This window comes from Ovis aries, chromosome 12 (genome assembly GCF_016772045.2).
Source record: "Ovis aries strain OAR_USU_Benz2616 breed Rambouillet chromosome 12, ARS-UI_Ramb_v3.0, whole genome shotgun sequence".
NCBI classification, from domain to species: Eukaryota; Metazoa; Chordata; class Mammalia; order Artiodactyla; family Bovidae; genus Ovis; species Ovis aries.
In genome coordinates, this window is record NC_056065.1 from 19,136,882 (window position 1) to 19,161,205 (window position 24,324).

Genomic DNA, 24,324 nt, shown 5'->3' on the forward strand with positions numbered 1-24,324 from the left:
GATCACCTGGAGATGTTTTTTCAAAACTGTTCCAAAGCCCAGGCCAATTAAACCCCAAATTTCAGTATGAGCACCAGGCATTTTTAACACTCTTCACGTGATTCCAATATTCTGCCAAGTTCCATAACCACCATTTCCAAAAAAACAAACTCCTTTATACACAATAGGTAAAATAAAAGTGATACCTTAACATAAATACAGCCCATTTGTCAAAGCTCCTCATTTATATATTGAGAAACACGTGTCAAAATCCTATTGTATTATTTTTCTTTTACACCTGAGGCAATCATGATAAACACATCAGTACCAGCAAAGTCACTCTGTAATAATTCTAAATTATAAAAACCAACAAGAGAATTTTGATGTAAAAGTTTTCAAAAGCATGCGTGTGTCTGTGTGTGTAAAACACATACTTTGAAATGAGAACCTATTGGAAAGAATCACAGGCATAATTTTCCTTCTTAGGTCTGTCTCTTGCAGGGTCTCAATTTTACCCAAATATTTTGAAACTGTCCAGAGTAAAACATGTCACATGCAACACTGGGCTATCACCACTCAAAAGACACTCAATCAGGAAAAGAGAAGTCTGAATCCTGTGGCCAGCTAGTGTACCTTAGTGATTTAGGTAATTGTGCGCCCCTAAATCGGATGCAGTGTTATCAGCTTGTTTCTCTAGAGAACCGGCAACCTCGGAAAGGTGAGAAACACGGTGGGCAAACACAGTGACAGGAGGCCATCCAGATAAGCGGAGAAGCCAAGGAAGCAGGGATTAGCACCTCGGAGACGGTGCCAGGAGGGGCTGGTGGATGAACGGCGGACGCTGAGCAGCAAGGGCCCTCACCTCTCTGGAAGAAAGAGCCAGGCAGGGCCCGCCTGCGGTCAGCAGTGCTGTGTAACCCTCTTGAATTCCAAGACAGCTCCCCAACCCCAGCCTCACCCTTCTAGAAGCTCTGCAACTGATGCCCCCTTGGGAAATCCTGCCGGGCCCTCTGCCTGGCGCTGCTTCATGCACCCGGCAGCTCGCTGGCTGCCAGGCTGAGAGCCGGCACCTGATTTAATTGTGGGTGGAGGGAAATAATAGGTTATCGCTAGCAGGTTTTAATAGGATCTTAAAATAGGGGGAAAGTTTTCTGTTATGACATTGACACAGAGGCGATGATTTGGAGTAAAGTAGGATGATGTGAGATGCTTTAAGATTAAATAAGAGCTATATAAAGGCTTGTCAGAATGAATTCTAATGTGCTTGAGACACTTTGCATACTCTTAAATATGCAAAATGTCTCTTGGCACCCTAGAATTCATTCTGACAAGCCTTTATATAGCTCTTCTTTAACCTCGTACCTTATTTTTAGGGAACAGGTAACTCAGAGGTATTCTCTGAAGGAAAGCCACAAAGGGCAGTGTTTCATTGATTTGGTTCTAAAGTGGGGGGAGGAGAAAAAAAAACACCATACGAAAGAGCAATCAAAAGTGGAAGCATGTTTAATATTGCTCTACCGTCATCCTGAAAGGCATAATAATTTGAGTTACACATCTGAACTGATTGGAGTTACAGAATCATATCTCCTTTTTGCATTTAACAATATATACAATATAAAATAAATACATTTACACAAATGGACATTTGCTGGAGCACACAGTATGGTACACATCACAAAAATATACAATTGATTGCTTTACAGATGTGAGGCCCATCTACAGCTATAGACAAGGTTTTATTATTATTATTATTCTTTTTACTACTGGCTATAATGCAACTCCTGGATTATTATAAGCAGTTTAAATTTTTTTTGTCCTTTTACGATCTTTGCACATAAGACTGCCATAAAATGTTTTCCTAGGCAGGTAAACAGAGACGCTTAAATAATTAAAATACAATCACCAACACTCATTTTCTCTTCTATAAGAAAAATAGCAGTTTTAAATTTTTTATATCTTTTATGTTATCATTTAAATGCAAAATAGTGGAATAAATACAACAATCTGATCTGATTGAAACACAAGTGTAACTACAGGTAGTCACACAATCATATTGCTTAAATAAGAACCAACCTAAAAGAAGCGAAAGGAAAATTAAAATTATATGGCTGAAACATACACCTTGAGAACTTTCCAGTACTTCACATTAAGTAAATGGTCTTGCTTGAAACTTGAAAAAACTTACCTCCAGCGAGGTTTAAGATGAAGCGTTTACCCTAAAGCCCGTGCAATTCTTTTAGATCTAAATTTTAGTTGTGTTTTCTATTTGTGAGATACTTGTTCTTTTGTAATGTGGAGAGTCAATTGAACTGAAAACTAAAAATTATACTTCATTCTTTTTACATTTCTCCCTCTCATGTTTTCAGTTTTCATGTTTTACTTCTGAAGCCCAAGTACTTTAATGTGATACAGTGAAAACAATGTATATATTGTACATATTTTATTTATATAGATAGTGTGGTTGAATAGTAGTAACTTAAACCCTGCACAAACTTTCTGGAAAATAATCTTTTGAAACACTTACATATATAAATAATCTTATAGAATCAGCACCTTTTTTCCCAGGAGTTGTATTTTCCATTGTTATTTTTTCAAGGGATGTGCCAATTTCTGAACTCCTATCACAGCTATAAATTTCAAGTTATTGACCACCTGAATGAATTGCTAATGATGATTTATCTAGAATCACACTACAGTCACTTCTCTACTGAGAAACCACAATCTACGATATAGTCCCATATAGCTAATGATAGATACACAGTATTCCTAGCACTAGGCTGATGAAACATCAACCCAAGGTATTTTGTTTAAAGCACACAAAGTAGCAATAGTTTTGGAAACGTGTCCGCACCAAAAAAGTTTTGCAACAACACAGAGCGAGTTAATAACAACATCTGAGAGATGACTGAGTGAAAGCCATATATACAGCATTTAAAAATTAGACTTATCTATATTCTTGAAATATTCAAAGTTTTATTTCTAAGCTATACATTGGTATTCTATAATAAACCATTAGAGAAATTATTCCTTGTTTTGAAAATATTATGATTTTGATGTGTATCTGTTTGTAATGAATACTTGTTTGGAGTTTCAATCTCTTAATTATTATTAGGAAGAACCTTATTAATGATAAGGAATAGAATATACTACTGTAGTCTCCTGAGGAATTGTACATCCAATATTGTCTCTAATTCTACCCTGTGTCTAAAAGCACACACCACAAGAATCCAAACACCACAAGAAGAACAAGACAACAGTCTTTGAATGCAACATAAAATTCAGAAAAGCACAGCAAACATGAAACATTGAAAAGCTGAACTACATTTCTTTTGTTTGTTAGGATTACAATTTTAATTACATCTGTGTACATAGAATAAGACTGTTCACATAATACAGGGAGCAGCTACTAACACTGGTCCATTGGTATAGCATTTGATGGAGGTTACTGTTTATTGGTTATTCAGCGATTGTAGATTTCGGGGGCATCTAATTGATTTCTTCATTAGATTACACCTCTTAACAGTCTGGAACCTGACTGACTTTCTTGCTGTGACAATATTGGTTGAAAAGCACATAGCTTGGCTTAGCTCTTGGTAAAAACTGCAGATTAATTTTAACAAACATTCCTAAATGAATCAACTCATAGAGACTGGGTTTTAGAATTTGGTCAGGCGTCTGCTGTCTTTGATGTTTGTTTGTTTTTTTTTTTTCCCCAAATCCTGGCATTTGCCTTATTGCCTCTTACGTGAATACTGGCTCACAGCTCCTTCAGGGATAAAGTCTGTAACTTTGCAAACAGGCAGTATTTCATTCCTAACCACCGTGGCAGCTAGAAATCCTATGGCAACTGGACCTCCCAGGGAGAGAGGTGCGCTCCTGATCACTCTACGGATCTGTATTCCATATGCAGTGACCACTCGGAGTCACTGCAGGTGTAATCTAATCCTTTGTGTCAAGTGAACATTTAGGTAAACTGGAGCTCATGGTAAGAAACTGATGTTTGGGACCAGACTGGCACACAACATAAATTGCATCCGTGAGAGTATGCACCTTCCTTTCAACTATTGCTTGAGTAAAGTTAAATTCCCATATTAACAAATGGCTGAAAAGTGGTAAAGCTGGTACAAAAAAATCTCCATTTGTAAGAAGAAAACGAAACATTTTTTTAAAAATCTTCCTTCAGGATTCATTTGTCCTTCATTATTGTTCATAATTGTTCAAAGCCAGCACAAAATTGCAGTATTCTTATTTCTCTTTAGTATTGCATGAATGAATAAAGCTTAAACTATTCCCTGAAAAAGTTACATAGTAGCTAAACTAACAAATACCTGGAAGACTTGAAAAAACAATTAAGGAATCAAATGGCTGTAACTGATTTAGATGGAAAAGCAATGATAAGAAGCAGCCGATGCAACGTTGCTTAAGTCATCTAATTAGAGGCTGCTCCCGTGGAATCTAATACTGCACTCAGTCAATTTGTGTGTGTTGCACTGTACTTTTAGGTACGTTGGTTCTGTCTCTTTGATTCCTTAGTCATTGGGGACGTTACGGTTCACAAGAAGTTCACTGGTATCCATATTATGGATCTCCATCCTTTGGCAGGGCTGGCTTCCATAGCTCTCCAATTAGAGACCTCTTTTAAAAGTTCAGCAGCAGAAGGAAGGAAAGAAGGGGAAAAGGGTGGAAAAAAGGAAGGAAGGGAGAAAAGAAAGAAGGAAGAAGGGAGGGAGGGAAAGAAAAAGAAAGGAAGGCAAATGTTCTTACAACTAAAGATATTAAAGTTTAAAAGAAAATGGAAGAATAAGATCAGGCGGGACAAGGGATACAGAAGGAAGGAGGGAAGGAAGAAGGAAGGGATGAAGGAGAGGAAGACTAGGGAGGGAGGGAAAAAATAACAAGGAAAAAGAAAATGAGAAAAGATACGGAGAAAAGATGAGATCAAGGGAGGAAGAAACTCATCAGGAAGATAGGGAGAAATCTGAAAGCTGCTTCATAGTCTTGCTGCTAAATCATCAGTGCAGTCTTTGTTGATTTTTGACGTTGTTAACTAAACTCTTAAGTTTCTTTGACATCACTCTTGGGTTTATTTTCCCTTTTTCAGCGTGCAGGATAGGATGGCCCCAGGAAGCCTTTAGTCAGACCTTGGCCTCCAGCATTTCCAAAAAAAGTTTGTGCATGGGGACTTTGCCTTCCAGTTTGATGTTGTAGAAATGCTGCACAGCCTTGGTGGAGGTCTGCCTCAGAAGCGGCAGCGTCATCAGCATCTTGCCAGCCCTGCGAGGGTCTTCCATGTGCTGGCCGGCCTCATAATCCTGCAGGGCCTCATGTAAGACATCCTGAAGCTTCTGAACAGCTTCGACATCTTCTATGTGCATGGAGTCTACAAGCAAAGCCAAGAAGATAAACAACAACGTTAACAATAATAAAAAACATGGCAATTCGAATTGTGAAACTTAAATCTTATTCTTGAACTTCTCTTATGCTGTGAATTGCTCGGGGATTTCCAAAATCTCCATTTTATTTTTCTAAATTTCACTGCAATAGATAATTTCCAATGCTGACTTAGGACGTGGGAATTACTACAAAAATCCATTATTTCAAACATGTGGGTTTTTCCCTCTGGAGACTGAGCAAGAGAAGACTTTAACAGAATATAGTCTTGGCAGTTTTATTCATTATTTCATTCATATATTTATTCATTCATTCAACAACAACAAAAATTATCCTAAGTGCCATGGAGGTAATGTTGTCTAAAATTCAGATCTTGTGCTCAAGAAGCCCATATTTCCCAAAAGGGAAAAAAAAGAATCTGATAACCAAAACTGTAAGATATCCATGAAAATACACTGAACCTAATACTATGTTCCATTGTAAACTATACACAAATCACAATAAACTGCTCATCTTTCCAGAATTTTTAGCGTTCTCTTAGCAATTCATTAAAGTATCCTTACCTAGTCTGCTTCTCTACAGAAAAACACAGGAAGTCTTTAATGAATTCTGAAATACTTTTCACATTTGTGAAGGCGAACTTTGCCCGCAAGTGACTAATTTAAAAATCTAATTCAATCAAGCAAGGAAAGGGTTAACAGGGTTGCCACAATTACTCTTGCGAGAAATGTGAGATGCGAAGGAAAAAATAAAAGTTACAGCTCTAGCTCTAAAACAGACACTTAATTATATACAAGTTTGAATCATTTAGCACGTTTTATTGATTCTGATGACAGTTTATCTGTTAATTACACATAATGGAGTCTTTGGGGGGTTCTTCATGTTTAATAATTCTACTTCTCTGAGAATGCAGAGCTCTGAGATATATGTAGTTAGCCTAATCTTTCATATAATTCAAATATCAGATCACATGCCCAAAAAGAGAGAGGAAATGTAATTTAAAATCAAGTAGCTAAACATATGATGAAAAAGAATACGGCAAGGTAATTAAAAGATTGACGGCTATAACCAGTAAATGCTTTTAAAACTTCTAGGTATTTTCCTTACTGTTTTGTTTTGATTTTTACATTGCCATTTTAAAATTGTTTCATCACATCATTATGAATTGACTATTGATAACACCAGATTTCTTTAAAGGAGTTTTAGGGGACTTCCCTGGTGGTGCAGTGATTAAGACTCCATTCTCCCAATGCAAGGGACAAGGGTTTGATCCTCAGTCAGGGAACCAAGATCCCACATGCGGCAACACGCAGTCAAAAAATTTAAAAACTTGAAAAAATGAAAAAGAGCAGAAAAATGTAACTAAATCATTTCTTAAATACTTGTTTTTGGGTGTGGCCTCTGATAAGCACTTTTATGAACTTTAACTCATTCATTTCCCAACAGCCCTGTGAGTCAGGGGGCAGTGCTGGTAAGTGTCAGAATAGGATTAAACTCAGGTGTCTTTGAATCAAAGTATGTTACCAGAATTTGTAACACTGGACATGACATTTCCTTTAAAAAATAAAAAATGAAAGAGTTGAAACTGTCCTCTGAGCTCATCTCACTCAACTTTCCATCTTCATCAAAAATCTTGTCTACAGAATTTCTAATGATGACATTGCCAGTTGCATGGATAGCTTTCTACTTAACAAGGAAAACGAACTAATTGTTAGAAATGTCTTCTTCATATTTTCCCAAATCTGTCTCCAACTTGCATCCTTTGGTCCTGGTTCTAACTACGGAAACCATACAGGATACATTTTCTTCTTCGACATGGCAGATCTTTAAATGCTTGAAGTCAGCTGTACGGTCACCTCGGCCCCCACCCCAAGTCTTGCCTTCCCCACTGCTCTTGCCCAGCAGGAGATATATTATAGAATGTCACAGGAAATGAGGCGAGGACAAATAGCAGAGAGATATGCTCACAAACAGCAATTAAGACTTCAAACTATTCTTTAAAGGCGGTGATTTAGCTTGAGAGATTTAAAAATGATTTAATCAAATTACTATGATAATTTAACTTCCCATTTACAGAAAAGATTCTAACTCATTTTAGCTTAACCCATTCTCGGATCTGCTAATATTTTAAATGCAAACTCACTAAATCTGAACTACTTAATTAGACCATGATTCAGCTGGCAGACTGCTGAAGAAAATATTAATCTCCATTAGGGATCCTAGTTCAAGTTCTGGCTCCGTGGCTTTAATCTCTGTTTTATTCTTGGGGCTAAATTTATACATTCACGCCAAGCTCAACAGAACTGGCATTACTTTATGTAATTATTTAATTTGGTTGTTGGTACTTTTTTTTAACTTTATGTTTTAAAGGAAACTGTCCCAGTATTTGCGCTGATGGGAACCAACTAAACTTAATAATGGAAACCATAGGTTTATAAACTAATCAGACAGGGCAAAACTGAACATTAAAAACACAGAGTGAGCTGCTAAGAAAAAATAAACCTAGGATTTCTAGGTTCAAGCCCAGACCCATTAAATAAGAAAACAGGAGCAGCATGCAGGACATTAGTATTTTTGAAAATCTAGGTGATTCTATGGTCAAGTCAGAGTTGAGAATTTGTCAAATAGACAATAAGACAACTGGAATTCTAAAATAATCAAGATTCTAAAAGACAACCAGAGTTCAAATGATATATATAGCCTCAACCATATGTTAAGTTCCAACATCTAACAATAAAACAGAAACCTTTTGTTAAATTCCAGTATTTTCCTCCATGAAGTGGGGCCGTAAAGGGACATATCTAACTCAGATCATTTACTTTGAGAAGACAGCTAAATATCCTTATACTAATAGCTGCAAAATCCATTGAGACTTAGAGCTACAGCAAAAGAAGATTTTTATTTTTACATCTTATCTGGAACAGAACACTGTCCTTCTCGATGGTAAAATTATCCATTACTGTGGCATTAGGTACAGCCAAATGCCCACGTTCTGTTTGGAAACTGTCTTCAGGATTTGTAGCTCATTCTTGGCAATATTTTCTCAATGATGCCAAATCTTATTTTGAGAATGGAATTGAATATTAGACACAGACAAAGCATATTCAGAGTCAAGCCTGATATATATTATAAACCGATACTCAGCCATCTTTTCCATGGAATACAGGTGTTGATTTTCTTTAGTTTGTAAGCTGCCTACATGAAGAGGGGCAGTAAGCGCTCAGCCAATGTGACTCTCTCTCTAATCACCGAAGCAATGAAATGTAGTATGATGAAAAAGAGAAGTGAGCAAAAGCCTACTTTCTAAAAGCAAATTTGTGTCTCCAAAGTTTTATATACGATTGTAAGGAGTCTAATGAAGTGATCTCAGTTAACCAGCTGAGATATTGAAGAAACTGTGTTGCCCACCATGGCAAAATGACTCTTGATTAACCCAGTTAGACTTAAAAGTTTTCAAAAAGGTGCCAATTATAAAGTTTTGATTAAAAATCAGTAAACTATATTCCAGGAAGTTGGTAGTTGCGGCACCAAACACTTTTAATCTCTCCAAATCTGCACATAACAGAACAGAGCAACTAGATAGCAAAACTGAAAACTGCAAACAACACTTAGCAAAAACACGAAGTGACAAGATATCCAAATCACACACACACACACACACACACACACACAGAATTACAGTGTGTGTGTGTCTGTGTTCCTAGCTCTGTCCACTGAAGAGATTCAGGAAGGATGGGTCAACCTAGGGATGTAGTAACGGGTACCACTGGCACCCAAGCTGTAATCAGATTCCAAGTCCCAGCCAGGAAATATGAGGGAAGAATATGGAACACCTTGGGCTTCCAGGTGGTGCGAGTGGTAAAGAGCCTGCCTGCCAATGCAGAAGACAGAAGAGACGTGAGTTTGATCCCTGGGTCGGGAAGATCCCCTGGAGGAGGGCATGGCAACCCACTCCAGTATTCTTGCCTGGCGAATCCCATGGGCAGAGGAACCTGGTGGGCTACAGTCCATAAGGTTGCAAAGAGTCAGACATGACTGAAGCGACTTAGCACACACACACACATAGAACACCTTGTCATGATAACTAGGAAGGAGAGTATCTACACCTACTAAGTCATTCAAAAAAGATTCCATACGCTGACCTGCAGAGGTGCCCACTGATGCTAGTGGGGCAATTTAAAAAGAATTATAATTGCAACTGATTGAAACCCACTGAATCTGTTTAAATACAAGTTTTTATAATGACACTTAAAAAAGATAAGAGTGCTGTTTCATTATCTTGAAAACTTGTAAATTTTAAGTAGAAATAATCAAGCATTTATCCTTTTTTCCCACATTCACTTTGTGACACTGGTAACCAAGGAAGAGAAAGAATCTCTTTGTAAAAGTATCCCCACTACAGAGTGAAAAATGAAAGGTTACGATACAAATCACCATGGATTTAGGGAAAGAGTTCCAATGGCTGCTGGGCTGCCCTGGTGGCTCAGACAGTAAACACTCCGCCTGTGATGCAGGAGACCTGGGTTTGATCTCTGGGCTGGGAAGATCCCCTGGAAAAGGGAAGGGCTACCCACTCCAGTATTCCTGCCTGGAGAATCCCATGGACAGAGGAGCCTGGCGGGCTACAGTCCATGGGGTCACAAAGAGTTGGGCGCGACTGAGGGACTAACACTTTCCCTTGCTTCACCAAAGGCTACTAACATCACACAAAAAAGTGAGACAGCCAGATATCATGTGTCTGCCCTAGAATAACATGCCACCCACAGGTCTAGAAACTGAATCTGATTATGCTGTTTGGATCCTGTTGCAGGTTTGCATGAGATGCCAAGGCCAGAGAAATAAGATGAGCTGCCCCTACAGGGTGTAAACTACAAAGTTCGCACCGTGAGGAACTCTGCAGGGCAAGTGTCTTGGCTTTTGCAAAAGACAAACTCTAAGAATGTGAAAATGTAAGAATAAATTTTACATGGAAAGAGACTCCACAGATCCATAAGGAGAAGACAATGTTTTTTAAAGGGCAAGACTAAACTCAAGTCTGGGGATATATACTGAGTGACAAAGCCATTGTAAAAAGCCAACTGTAAAAGTTGGGAGGAGAGTGGTTACTTTCATGGAAAGGGAGGGATTGAGATTGGGACAGACCTTGGAACAACTTGACCTTGTTCATTGTGACAGGTAGCAAAATGGTCCCAAAGACATCCAGATTGCCCATCTCTGCAACCTGAATGTTACCCTGTATGGAAAATGGGACTTTGATATAAGCCAGTATCCTAGATTATCCATGGGCATACAATGAAATCAAGTGTCCTTTTAAGAGGGAGGGGAAAAAAAAAAGGCAATGTCACCAATGAAGCAAAATGGTACAGGAATGGCTCTGAAGATGGTGGAAGGAACCACGAGCCAAGGACTGCAAGGGAACACCACAGAAGCTGTAAAAGGCCAGGAACCAGATTGTCCTATAGAGCTTCCAGAGGCAGTGTGGCCCTGTCCACACCTTATTGTTAACCTGGTGAAGCTGATCAGGACTTCTGACCTCCAGAACTGTAGGACAATAAATTCATGTGGTCTAAAGCCACCAGAGTTTCCTTGGTGGCTGAGTGGTAAAGAAACCTCCTGCAGTGCAGGAGATGATGGAGACATGGGTTCAATCCCCAGGCTGAGAAGATCCCCTGGAGTAGGGCACAGCAACCCACTCCAGTATTCTTACCTAGAGAATCCCATGGACAGAGGAGCCTTGGCAGGCTTCAATCTATCGAGTCAAAAAAAGCTGGACACAACTGTCATTTACACTTTCAAGTCACATATTTGGTTTTGTATGTGTATGTGTGTGTTAGTCTGTGTTTTACATTAAAATGATGAGAGACCTAGAGAGAGGTAGAGAGAAACTTAATGAAAATGTCATTTCTAGAAAGTAGTGAGTTGAGCGGAATTCCTATCAAGACTACAAAAACAGTTGGCAGAAACACCAAGGACGCTGTGCATATACCAAGTAGGGGGTTGGATTGTAACACCTTGTAGGTCTTTTCTAATCCAGAGAATTTATAATTCTAATACTGGAAATAAAAATAACTCTGAGGAGATTGGGTTTAACATGTACACACTACTGTATATAAAGTAGATAACTAATAATAACTAACTAATAACTGACTAATAATGAGGGTCAGTGGTCAAAAATCCAACTGCCAGTGCCAACTCTAAAAGTGCTGCACTCAATATGCCAGCAAATTTGGAAAACTCAGCAGTGGCCACAGGACTGGAAAAGGTCTGTTTTCATTCCAATCCCAAAGAAAGGCAATGCCAAAGAATGCTCAAACTACCGCACAATTGCACTCATCTCACATGCTAGTAAAGTAATGCTCAAAATTCTCCAAGCCAAGCTTCAGCAATATGTGAACTGTGAACTTCCTGATGTTCAAGCTGGTTTTAGAAAAGGCAGAGGAACCACAGATCAAATTGCCAACATCCACTGGATCATGGAAAAAGCAAGAGAGTTCCAGAAAAACATTTATTTCTGGTTTATTGACTATGCCAAAGCCTTTGACTGTGTGGATCACAATAAACTGTGGACAATTCTTCAAGAGATGGGAATACCAGACCACCTAACTTGCCTCTTGAGAAATCTGTATGCAGGCCAGGAAGCAACAGTTAGAACTGGACATGGAACAACAGACTGGTTCCCAATAGGAAAAGGAGTGCATCAAGGCTGTATATTGTCACCCTGCTTATTTAACTTCTATGCAGAGTGCATCATGAGAAATGCTGGACTGGAAGAAACACAAGCTGGAATTAAGATTGCCAGGAGAAATCTCAATAACCTCAGATATGCCGATGACACCACCCTTATGGCAGAAAGTGAAGAGGAACTAAAAAGCCTCTTGATGAAAGTGAAAGAGGAGAGCAACATTCAGAAAACAAAGATCATGGCATCTGGTCCCTTCACTCCATGGGAAATAGATGGGGAAACAGTGTCAGACTTTATTTTGGGGGGCTTCAAAATCACTGCAGACGGTGATTGCAGCCATGAAATTAAAAGACGCTTACTCCTTGGAAGAAAAGTTATGAGCAACCTAGATAGCATATTGAAAAGCAGAGACATTACTTTGCAGACTAAGGTCCGTCTAGTCAAGGCTATGGTTTTTCCTGTGGTCATGTATGGATGTGAGAGTTGGACTGTGAAGAAGGCTGAGCACCGAAGAATTGATGCTTTTGAACTGTGGTGTTGGAGAAGACTCTTGAGGTCCCTTGGACTGCAAGGAGATCCAACCAGTCCATTCTGAAGGAGATCAACCGTGGGATTTCTTTGGAAGGAATGATGTTAAAGCTGAAACTCCAGTACTTTGGCCACTTGATGCGAAGAGTTGACTCATTGGAAAAGACCCTGATGCTGGGAAGGACTGGGGGCAGGAGGAGAAGGGGACGACCGAGGATGAGAGGGCTGGATGGCATCACTGACTCGATGGATGGACGTGAGTCTGAGTGAACTCCGGGAGATGGTGATGAACAGGGAGGCCTGGCGTGCTGTGATTCATGGGGTCGCAAAGAGTCGTACACGACTGAGCGACTGAACTGAACTGAACTAGGTTTGATCCCTGGGTGGAGAAGATCCCCTGGAGGAGGAAATAACAACCCATTCCAGTATTCTTGCTGGGAAAATCCCAAGGACAGAGCAGCCTGCCGAGCTACAGTCCATGGGGTCGCAAAGATTCGGGCATAACTGAACAGTGATCATTGAGCATGATAAGAAACATTCGAGAACCAGCTCTATTTTTACATAGGAGTTTGAAAGATCACAATATGCAAATAAGGGTTGCATTAAATCAAAAAACAATCTACTTTCCTAATATGGCTTCGAAAATAAAATAATCCAAAGAATGATGGCAGGTTTGAGCAGAAACTAAAAAGAAGTAGAAGAGATAGAAAGGCATTAAGTTTGATTTTTTATATGTGATAATATTAATTATGGTTTTGTCTGAGCAAGAGTTGAGAATAAACTTCTACCAGCCACAGAAGACCTATCCATATTAATTTCTTACAAAATCTGGTAAATATTTTGGCTCCAACTATTTTTGTAACTTTCCCGAGTGGATTTATACCTCCACAAAGAGAGTAAGAAGATAAAGGAAACGTAAGCAAGCACATGTGCTCAGTAGTGTCCAACTCTTTGCGACCCCATGTACAACAGCCTCCCAAGCTCCTTTGTCCATGGGATTTCCCAGGCGAGAAAACTATGGTAGGGTTGCTATTACCTCTTTCAGGGGATCTTTCCAACCCAGGAATTAAACCCACATCTCTTGTATTGCAGGCGGACTTTTTTTTACCACTGAGCCACCTCGGAAGCCCAACTTAAAGGGACTAGGGACAAAATTCAAAATGAAACTTAAAATATTAATTTAGGCTGGCAGATCTGAAACTGCACTTGGTAATGTCTTGCTCACTGACCACTTTAAAGACGTGGGATATGCTAATTTGTGAAACAAACAGCTTATTGATAGCAAGGGACACAGGGTCCAACTCTGTCCTCAAGCAGTCTCACATCTTTTATCACCTCGCTTCTGTTACCCATAAAACTATACTGGAGATGTCTACCCAAACAGGCAGGTTGTGGAAATCTAAAAAGATTTCCTGGCAGAGGCTCAAAACTAAAATAGAAATGTCTACAGAAAGATACTAAAAATGGATAATCTCTTGTCCATTAGCTAAAATTGTCTCCTGTGTATCAAATCAGCAAACTCCATTAAAATTTCAATAAAACTATTTGAGGACCCAGTAGATACTAAAGAGTTCAAGAGCTGTTTTTACTCTTTACTAATTGTTCTGATCTGTGAAGATGTTAATATTTCTCTTATTACACATTCAACACAAATACACATACCACACATGAAATCTAAAGACCCAAGTCATTATCCTCTTTTAAAAGTAACTGAGAGCTAAAATTTTAGGCCAGTTAGGAGAAATAAGATATTATTTAATTCATCTGCCTGATTTTACAGAGAAGAAGCCATGCATTCTTAAAGGAGATAAAAATCTGAAATTGGAGAGTAGGGAAAAAAATCTCTGCTTTAAGGTAAAACGCATACACACATAGTACCTAAATAGATTATACACAGTATTTGTAGTATTACTTCACTGGGGACCTATTAGGAAAAACATATCTAAACAGCCTACCCTAAGGAGAGTATGTAGTGCTGGAGAAGACTCTTGAGAGTCCCTTGAACAGCACAGACATCAAACCAGTCAACCCTAAAGGAAATCAATCCTGAATATTCATTGGAAGGACTGACACTAAAGCTGAAACTCCAATACTTTGGCCACCTGATGCAAAGAGCCATCTCAGAAAAGACATGGAACAGACCACGATGCTGGGAAAGACTGAGGGTAGGAGAAGGGGGCGACAAAGGATGAGATGGTTGGATGGCATCACTGACTCAATGGACATGAGGCTGAACAAATTCTGGGAGATAGTGAAGGACAGGGAAGCCTGGCATGCTGTAGTCCATGGGTTCCCAAAGAGTCAGACATGTCTGAGTGACTGAACAAGACGAGTGATCGTGAAAAAATAAGATTGAGAAACACTAAACTTGTATGAGGTTCCAAATACACTGGTTAAATATGGCCCCCATTCCAGTCTCCAATAGAAATCATCAACTTTTTAATCCCTGAAATTACACCACATTCGGTACATATGCCATTTGTATTTGAGAACAAAATATTGTCATGAGATGAGGATAATCACTTATAATTTAAAATTGATGACCAAAATATCATTTGCAGCTTGATATCAATTTGATGTTATTACTCCAGAAGTGGGATTCCCAGATGGCACAGGGGTAAAGAATTCGCCTGCAATACAGGAGATGCAGGTTTGATCCCTGGGTCAGGAAGATCCCCCAGAGAAGGCAATGGTAGCCCACTACAACAGTCTTGCTGGGAAAACCGCACAGACAGAAGAGCCTGGCAGGCTATAGACATGGGGGTCACAAAGAGTCAGACACAACTGACCTTGCATGCATGCACACTCTTGAAGTACTGTGTGTAAGCAAAAAAGAAAACTCAACTTGAACATGTAGATTCTATTTATTCTCAAACAGCCCAGGGTTAAAATTGCTCTAGGTTGGGGGTGGATCTGGAGTGGCAACAGTTGGCATGTGAGGGGTGGCTATGGAACTTGAAGCCCTTGTGACTTAAGCAAAGAGGATGATCGGACTGAAAGTAATTCTTAATCTTACACTGCTTTTAATCTTGCACTGCATAAAAGTGAGTATATTACCTTGGGGCTAGTGATAATAGTTTTCAATAAATCTTAGACAAAAGAACCAATTGAGAGAATAGAATCATATGCTATAATCTTACCTAAAATGCTTACAGTACTATCTTACTCTCTTTATGTCTCATGAAGACATAAAATGAATTCTAGAATCATAGAATTCCCCAAATGGAAAGAATTCTAGAGATCAGCCAAAACCTCTTGGTTAATGTGTCAGAAAGCTGGGGCCTTACAATGCCAATGTTCAAATCGTGACCTAGATTCTCCTTTTAAAATTTAATCTCACAAGATGTATCAGGGGAGCAATATTTCTCAAGAGATTGTTGTTCTCTATCCAAAATAGAGAATATGTAGTTGAAATGAGCCTATAACGTGTCTTACCTTCAAATATAAGTGGAATAATTATTTAGAGTTTTCAAATATTAGAATATCATAATCACAGTATTGGTGCTGTTGTTTAGTTGCTAAGTCATAGCTGACTCTTTGCGACCCCATTGACTGTAGCCTGCCAGGCTCCTCTGTCCATGGGATTTCCCAGGCAAGAATACTGGAGTAGCTTGTCATTTCCTTTTCCAGGGGATCTTCCTGACCCAGGGACTGAACCAGTGTTTCCTGCATGGGTGAAAGGATTCTTTACCACTGAACCACCAGGGAAGCCCTAATCATAGCATTAGTTCACAATACATTGGGATTTTTGGCTATGTACCTAAAGACAAGGAATATACTTTCAATTGCTTTCTGGTGTTATAAATATTCCTGAATTCATATGTGACAGAAACATAGCTACAAAAAATATGACAGCCATTATCAGGAAGCCAATTCCCTGTTTCCCAAGCATAAGCACAACATTTATAATTATTGAATAAAGACAGGTGTTTAAAATAAGCTGAAATTTAGATTAATGAGACAATGGTTGTTAACACCGACAGCCCGAAGGAGAATGCTGAGATATTGTAACAATAAAGTAGATTTTTTTCTCCACAGAAAGTCTTTTACATTTATCTAAAATTTCTAAATATGAAAAAAATTTACAAACTTTTTGGTATGTTTATGAGAAGTATTAAAATATATTCACATTGATGTGTTTGGCAGCCTAAGAAACACTGGTTCCTAGCAAGATCGAATCTACAACTTTATTGATGTCCTTCAAATGATGGTTAAAAAACGGAGTAAAACAGCATCATATTGGCAGTCTCAAACAAAATGACTTTCTGAGTGGTTTATCTCAAGCTAAAACAGTAGGCCTTACAGGTTGGATGGATGAGAGAAAGCTATATTTACACGACAAAGGAGAGGTGACACCATGTAGACATTAAAAAGTCCTTATAGTGCTTAATCACTACTCCTTCATTACAGACTCTGATTCTATTAATTTTTCTTGGTATTGAGAAGCTGAAAAATGTTATAATTACTTACAGGAGAATTTTGTGATGTGGAGAAGTAGCATACTACTGAATACTATGCTAGAAGAGAGGGTTTGTTGACTATTTCTGGCTTAACACATGTAAAATAAACTGACTAGTTCTTTAAAGAGTTTCTAATCACCACTCATTGCTCAAAAGTAGGTCACTTCCTCCCCCTCACAGAAGAGAATGTGGGATTCAAACATCATATATCAAAATATTAATGATTATACTTCTAAACAACAGTGACAAATGCTGCTACTAATTAATTCAGGTATTTTAAATTATAATCCATAGCCATAAAGTATACAACTAATATCTAAAATTACAAAATTTTAGCAATTTTGATGATAAAGTTTTAGCATTGCACAGCATTCATGATTAGTTAATAATTCACAAAAAGCAATTTGAGACACAAAAGATATACAACACACTGGGCTGTATTTTAAAAATAATTAACCAAGTAAATGTTTTAAATTAGAACCACTATACAATTTCCAAATAAAAATTCTTCCCAAACCATCACTAGATCTTTCATCCAATTATGAGAGATGCTTTAATGGGAAGTCCATACCAACTAATAAATTCTCAGATCATTTCTATCCCATCTCCCACTTTGGTCTTCCAGACAGCAGGGGTTTCTTCAGAGTTTGTGACGATGATGCCACGTGTCATAAAGAGTCATATTTTACAATTTCACAAGGGGAGGAGGAGAGAAGCGAGTGGTATTTTAAGGAAGAGGGGTCCATTCGTAATTAAAAGTGTGAAATGCTAAACTCCATTATGAAGACAAATAGCAAAGTACAACTTCATTGTTGAAAACAATTTCCCTCCTATCAGTCCAAGGATTCATGCATCAATATTGTAGATGAACTGTTAATTACAAAATCAATTAAAAATTATTCCTAAAAACAGTCACGCGTCCCTGGCTCTCATGGGGGCAATTTGGGCAGAAGGTCTCATCTCACTAGGACCGCGCCAAATCACAAAGTCGTCATCCACAAGTAAGCAAAAGCAATCTGGTTTTTCATTTTTCAGCGCGGCTGAGCCCAGCCTGAGATTGATCGTCACATATGGCCCCAGAAAACAAACTGTCAATACCTTGAATGCTGCAGAATTTGAACAAATAGCCATCCGCCCATTCAAGCCACTCATTGCATCCCATTTAACAGATTTTATTGACAGTTTCCTTCTTGTAATTAAAGGGAAAACTACTGGCCGGCAACCAAGATAAAGTTCAAAGATAGGGTCAAAACAAAAGCAGATGGAGGGGCACGATGTGACTGTCAATGGTACATAGCATCAGAGCGTGTTATTGACGCAGGTATCTAAAGATCGGCACGTCATTAAGGAGGGATCTATCCTGGACTTTATGCAAATGCTAAGAGAGACTTAAGACCACAATCAAGCATCCAGAGAGGCACAAAGGCAAAAACAACAAAGCACCAACGATTTTTACTTATCAGAGTTTGCTCTCTATTTTAGCACATTTCAGTTCTCACGTAAAGACCATTTATTCTCATAATTCTTAACCCTTACTACATAGGTAATACCTTTAAAGGGAAATACTCCTTTGCAGAATTCAACTGCTAGAGAATTCCAGAAGAGAAGAAAACAGTATTCTCTGATAATCAGAATGAAAAGCAACACAACATATATTATTCCAATCACAAAATTTGCATTATAGCGTAGGGGAATGATCTGCATTTGTAACTCATACTTATTTTCACTTGTGTAAATAAGACAAAGGACCTAATATTGTCCTGAGCATCCATTTACACCACTGCCACTTTTGCTTTGCCATGATTTGTGTTAATGAACAATTTGGCGGTAAAAGGGACACAGCCCTTAATAAGCAAATAAAATAAAGATAACTCCCTTTAAGTTGGTTTTTCTTTTCTTCTAACTTTTCCCTAGAAAGCTGCAAGGATTATAATTTTGCTGACTCAGAATTTACAGCTGGGTCTAGTAAATCCCTGAAGAAGAAGGTAAGTGAAGGGGAAGAACCGACATATTAGGAAATATAACAACGAACCATGTCAATATGCCAACCTGAATTAGCGAGAGCTATCGCTTTGAGGGTGACAAATTCTTCTTTCTCCAGCTTCATGCTCTTGTATTTTTTTACCAGCTGCAGGATAGCATTATTTAGGTCAAGAAGGCCTGCTAATTTGGACTGGTCTTCATCCATTATATAATCGTCTGCATAGACAAGTTCATCCTCAAAGGAAAGAGATCGGTACACGACACCAAGGATCAAGATTTCCATCCAAGCACTTTGCAGAAGGCTCATCTGGTCCGCCAGGGACAGCGTGGAGAAGCCTGCATGGGAATATAGGCAGATCAAGTTACTTTAAAGCCATCATATCATAATACAACATTAGTTTCATATGGTAGTCAGCTTCTGTATAGGTGCTCAAAATTATGCTGAGCACTGATTAGCTGCTCTTAAAATTTCCCCTGCAATTTCGTCAATGGCAAAGTAAAAGGCACCAACCAGCTTCAACTTGTTGGTGTTTTCTCCATATTTTAGACACAGCTGACAGGAATATAATAGATAAGAGGTAGTTTTCTTTCACTTGAAAATACCATGCAATCATGAAATACAATTGATTTCTAGTGGAAGTCTTTATGAATGGCTTAAATGGAAGGAAGTGTTAGTCGCTCAGGCATGTCTGGCTCTTTGCAACCCCACGGACTATAGCCCGCCAGGGTCCTCTGTCCCTGGAATTCTCTAGGCAAGAATACTGGGGTGGGTAGCCATTTTCTTCTCCAGGGAAACTTCTCCACCCAGGGACTGAACCTGGGTCTCCTGCACTGCAGGTATATTTATTACCATTTGAGCCACTCTTACTAGGCTTGATAGTTTGATAGGAACTATCAACTACCTCATCTCCAAAAACTGCTCTTGATAAACAACATGAAAGTGAAAAACAAAAAACCAAAAAAACAAAAAAAACCAGAAGCCCCAAATAAAGGACAACAATTTAGGCCACACAATAGAGTACAATTTGGAGCCATTTCTCTATAACAGTCACAAGCACAGCGAGTGTGAAGTATGATTACACCCAAAAGAGCTTTCTTAATTGGATATTCTGTCCCCACTGACATTTAGCATGAATTCCTTTTTAAAATGGTGATTGTTGGTATCAAAGAGGATGGAATACTTTGCAGCCTGGTCCCCTCAACAAACAGAGAAGCCACAATTTATTCTTGATATTAGGATCCACTCATTTAAAAAGTTAAACATGGAGACCATGAGGTGTAATGGACAAAGTATGAGCAGAGACAGATCCTAAGCTTCAGTATCAGCTCCACTGAACTACTGGCTGTTTCACCTTGAGCAAGAAAATTTCCTTGTACCTTAATTTCTGTTTTGCAGAAATATAAAACCCAGCAAAACACTACTTTATAATATGTATTCTATAAGTGTAGCTATATGATATTCTATTTTTATCTGAAATACCTGAACGACTGCTTCAATCCTAAACCTGGTCTGCATTTATACATACATGTTTAAAGTCCCTTCTGAACTTGAGAAAACAGAAGTAAAAAAAAAAATTTTTTTAAAGAAAATGTGGATCAAGAGAGAAACATGAAGAGGGACAACTGAACCTATTTGGGAGTAAAGATATCTATTTAAATTTCAGAGGGATTAGATCCAGGCTCTAAAAGGAAGTCTTGGTGGAGATAACCTGATGATCAGTTGCTTACTTTTGCCTTAAGGAAAAAAGTTTCTTAAAACTTCACCTTCATTTCAAGGTTATGCCCAGGAATTCCAAGGGTGACAAACCATATCTATGGTTTTTGAGGACAATGGTACCATGATTTTAGATTGTGCCACCAATAATTCCACAGAAGGAAGAAAGTATTAATAATGCCACTTATAAAATCTCTTATTACTCCCTTTCTAGAACCTATTACCCAAATCAAATCATAAATACCCACTTCTGTTCAGCTTTCTTAGGCTCCTACCTTTGGCTATTGTTCTTAATCATTTTTATTCATCACAAATTATTCATATTTCCTGTGGGAGTAGCAACTATAGCATGATAAAGAAAAGGAAATTATTTCCTGGCCCATTGGAGAAAACTAGTGGTTGGACATTTAGTACCATTCACTTCAAGTGTTTAATAAAATCACCAAGAGGGATTAGTCCAGCTTTTCTTAAGGCCCACGTAAAAAGCATTTATTTCTTTTTTTTTTTTATCAAGTTGCTTACATATTACTTAACTGATCTTCTTTTGGACTGACTATGTCTCTTTTTGCTTTTTCTCTATTCTTTCTTTGTCACTGAAATATGGGGTTACAGGAATACCCATCCGCTTAGAATTAGAGATGTAACAACTTTAAACAGGGATTACAAAGAGAAAAATAATGATAGAATCTGAGTAGATGTGGCTCCATTTCCTTTTCATGGTGAGAATGCTTTACAACAAATAAACCAAAAAATCAAACAAATATTGATCTTTTTTCCATTCCCCCACTGTAAGAAAAAGATGTCCTGCAAATTAAAATACCTAAGTTAAGAAGAAGAGACTAAGTAGGAATTTCTTTTGTAAAGAAAACAGACGCAAAAATAGTCATCTAGGAAGTTCTGAGCAAAAGGAGATGGGTAATTTCCATTCGCCTTCGTTTCCTTGTTCCTTTTCACGCTCCCAAGCAGCAGTTTTTCTGCAGCAGCAGATGGACAGAGCGCATAGCCTGCAGCACCTTCCTGTGACAGCCCTATTCTCCAGCCCAGACACTGCTGTTAGTAAATAGATTTACACATTCTCCAATCTCCACACATCTTTCTGCCGAATAATTAAAAGCAGGATGATTAGTTTATTGAGTGGAAGGAGGAACTTTTTTATTGAGGTCCATCCACGATTTTATCAGGGCCAGCACTTTTACGGTTGTCAGGAGGATGCAGGCATCCAATTTTTCTTATCTGCCTGATTAATACAAACGCTGTTTCAGGACGCATTAATTAACAGATACAAATCTACGTTCTCATGGAAGGATCAATACGGAGAAGAAAAGAGGCATCAATGTGAATTTAGTGCTGATGATGGAGCAGGCACGCTATCGACATTTACGTGCACGGAAACTTTAAAGTTGCACGGGGGCCCCTTTGTCCCTGTGATTTACAAATGAACAATTTTTTTTTTTTCCCAGCCATGACAATGTTTCACACATTTCTTGGGGGGTTTAATTAAGCCAAAAACAATAAAACTTCATTTTCTTAGGTTGATCCTGTGACTTGATCCTTCTAAGGGTATGTGTGTGTGTGTATGTGAACCGAACTTGGCCTTTTACTTCTTAATGAAATAAAAACAAGGAAAAGGGTAAAGAAAAGGTTCTCCTTTTTTGGGGAGGATGGTCAGGGAGCACATAAAGATAGATATAGTACAAAAGGTCTGCTTGAGAGCCTCAAGTCTATTTCAAGCTGATCAGAGGAGGTGTAATTTTGCCAAACCAAAGGGGAAAGGACAACCTATGGTCTACACAATATAAATAAAGTCTGGACTTTTATCTCTTCTTGGTCCAGAAATAGCTGGATCCCAACATTTTAACCCTTTCCACCCAAACCCTTGCAATCTGGAAGCTGTCACAAAGAACTGTCCTGCCCAAATACTTGGATAACAGTTAAACAGCCTTGTTATAAGCTGGCTGTGCTCACCTGAGCACTAAGGCAGCCTAACCCAAAACAGCGACAATATTTCAATTTCTCAAAAATTTCCTTCCTGGCCTTTAGGAGTGCTAGTTCTATTTTACACTCATAAAGACGCAGGGATGAAGTGATAATTTTATCAGTAGTCCTGAGCAAAGTAGAAAAACGTAAGTGACCAAGAGCTAAATGAAAATGCATATCTTAATGAACTGAGTCTAAGGAATTTTCTCAAAACACACGACTGCTCCATTAGTGCACACAGGCTTGCCTCCAAATGATAATTACTTGTTTGTGCTTTTACTGGGCCTTTAGTACTGTTTTATAGCTACTGGACTGCAAGTTAGAGGTCCTTCATATCCATAACCTTTAGCTATCTTTGGCGAGAAACCTCTTTGCCAAGTGAAATAAAACATGTTTTGCCGTGGTGTCATGGGCACTTCATGTTTTGTACATCCCGGCATCTTAATCTCCAGTGTGTGACAGGTTATAGTTTTAAATGTTCAGCTGTATTACAGCTTTTTAAAATACACTGATATCATGGCACATTTTTTTCTTCCCCAGCTCCAGTCCATCCCATGCATACTGCTGACAACTCCGATCTCTCTTCATCTCCACCCTAGAGTCAGTGCAACTTAATGTATCTCAGGCATTCTGCAGGCAGAATGACTCTCTACCTTAACCCACAGTTAAGTAGCGTGTTTATCTGCAGTACAGTGTGTGCCAAATAAACCAGATGACGCTTGGGAATAACATCATTTCGAACGATTGAAAAGCTTCTCGAGAGGCAGGTACCCTTGAAGTAACAAGCCTGAAGAAAGCATGTTTTGTGCCAAGCCTCTTGCTTTCTTCTGCTGGAAGCTTTGGAGGTTGACAGTGGCGCTGTGGGCCCTTGTCAAGCACCTTTATTTATTTATTTTTAGCCTGGCAAACTGATGCACTTTGCAGTCAACTTACCAAAAAGGCTAAGCATTTGAAAGTGTGAAGGGCAAAAAATATCTGACGGCTAGTCTTCAAAAATACACTTTCATTTCAGAAAGCATAAATGTTTATTTCCTGAACAGAGTGTTGACAGAAATAGGCTGCCGTGAAGGCGTTTGGGTTTAACCCCTGCTAGGCATTTTCTTCTTGGTTGCTTCCTCAAAACAGAGCAAGCCTTTTACATCTTTGGGGTGTCTGTTAATATCACTTAATCAAGGCATTGATTTCTCTGCTCACAGTTTTTGAACTGTAGTGTCTCTGTCCCACCAAAAATGGACACATTTCAATGAGTAGCATAGCATGGTAAAATTATGTGTATATCACAATGACATAACAACTCGCTGAGATCACAAGTGGAGTTCATTGAAAGAAGCTGACTGAGCAACACGGCATCAGCTAGATTCTTCAACTCTCATAGAAATAAACCTAGTGTTGATAGCAACTAGAGGAAAAAAGCATAACAATGGCACAAAGATTTGGTCTTAGTTATTAATAAACGCAGATCCATAAGCCTTGTCAGTGATACTCTCTTTTTTAGTCACTTGTTCTTCTCAAATAGGATCAGACATATCATATCCTCTATGATTCACAAAACACAGGGCTCAGGTTTGTGTGTATGTGTGTACATGCACACGTGTGTGTGTGTGTGTGTG

The 24,324-nt window shown here is 38.6% G+C and overlaps 1 protein-coding gene and 1 long non-coding RNA gene across 10 annotated transcripts in view; both read right to left on the minus strand.

The window, feature by feature from the left end:
- The window catches only part of LOC132657454 (uncharacterized), a 30,977-nt gene extending 29,926 nt beyond the window's left edge, over window positions 1–1,051 (minus strand). The window contains exon 1 of the long non-coding RNA XR_009595662.1: window positions 842–1,051. This is a non-coding gene — a long non-coding RNA (uncharacterized LOC132657454). The remainder of the gene's footprint in view (window positions 1–841) is intronic.
- Window positions 1,052–1,464: 413 nt separating this feature from the next.
- ESRRG (estrogen related receptor gamma) overlaps window positions 1,465–24,324 on the minus strand; it is a 695,925-nt gene continuing 673,065 nt past the window's right edge. For all 9 annotated transcript variants that reach the window (XM_060396025.1, XM_060396023.1, XM_060396029.1 and 6 more), the window contains 2 exons: window positions 19,090–19,359; window positions 1,465–5,359 (listed from right to left, as the gene is read on the minus strand). In XM_060396025.1, the coding sequence (XP_060252008.1) occupies window positions 5,115–5,359; window positions 19,090–19,359 (515 nt within the window). In that variant the 3' untranslated portion in view covers window positions 1,465–5,114. The remainder of the gene's footprint in view (window positions 5,360–19,089; window positions 19,360–24,324) is intronic.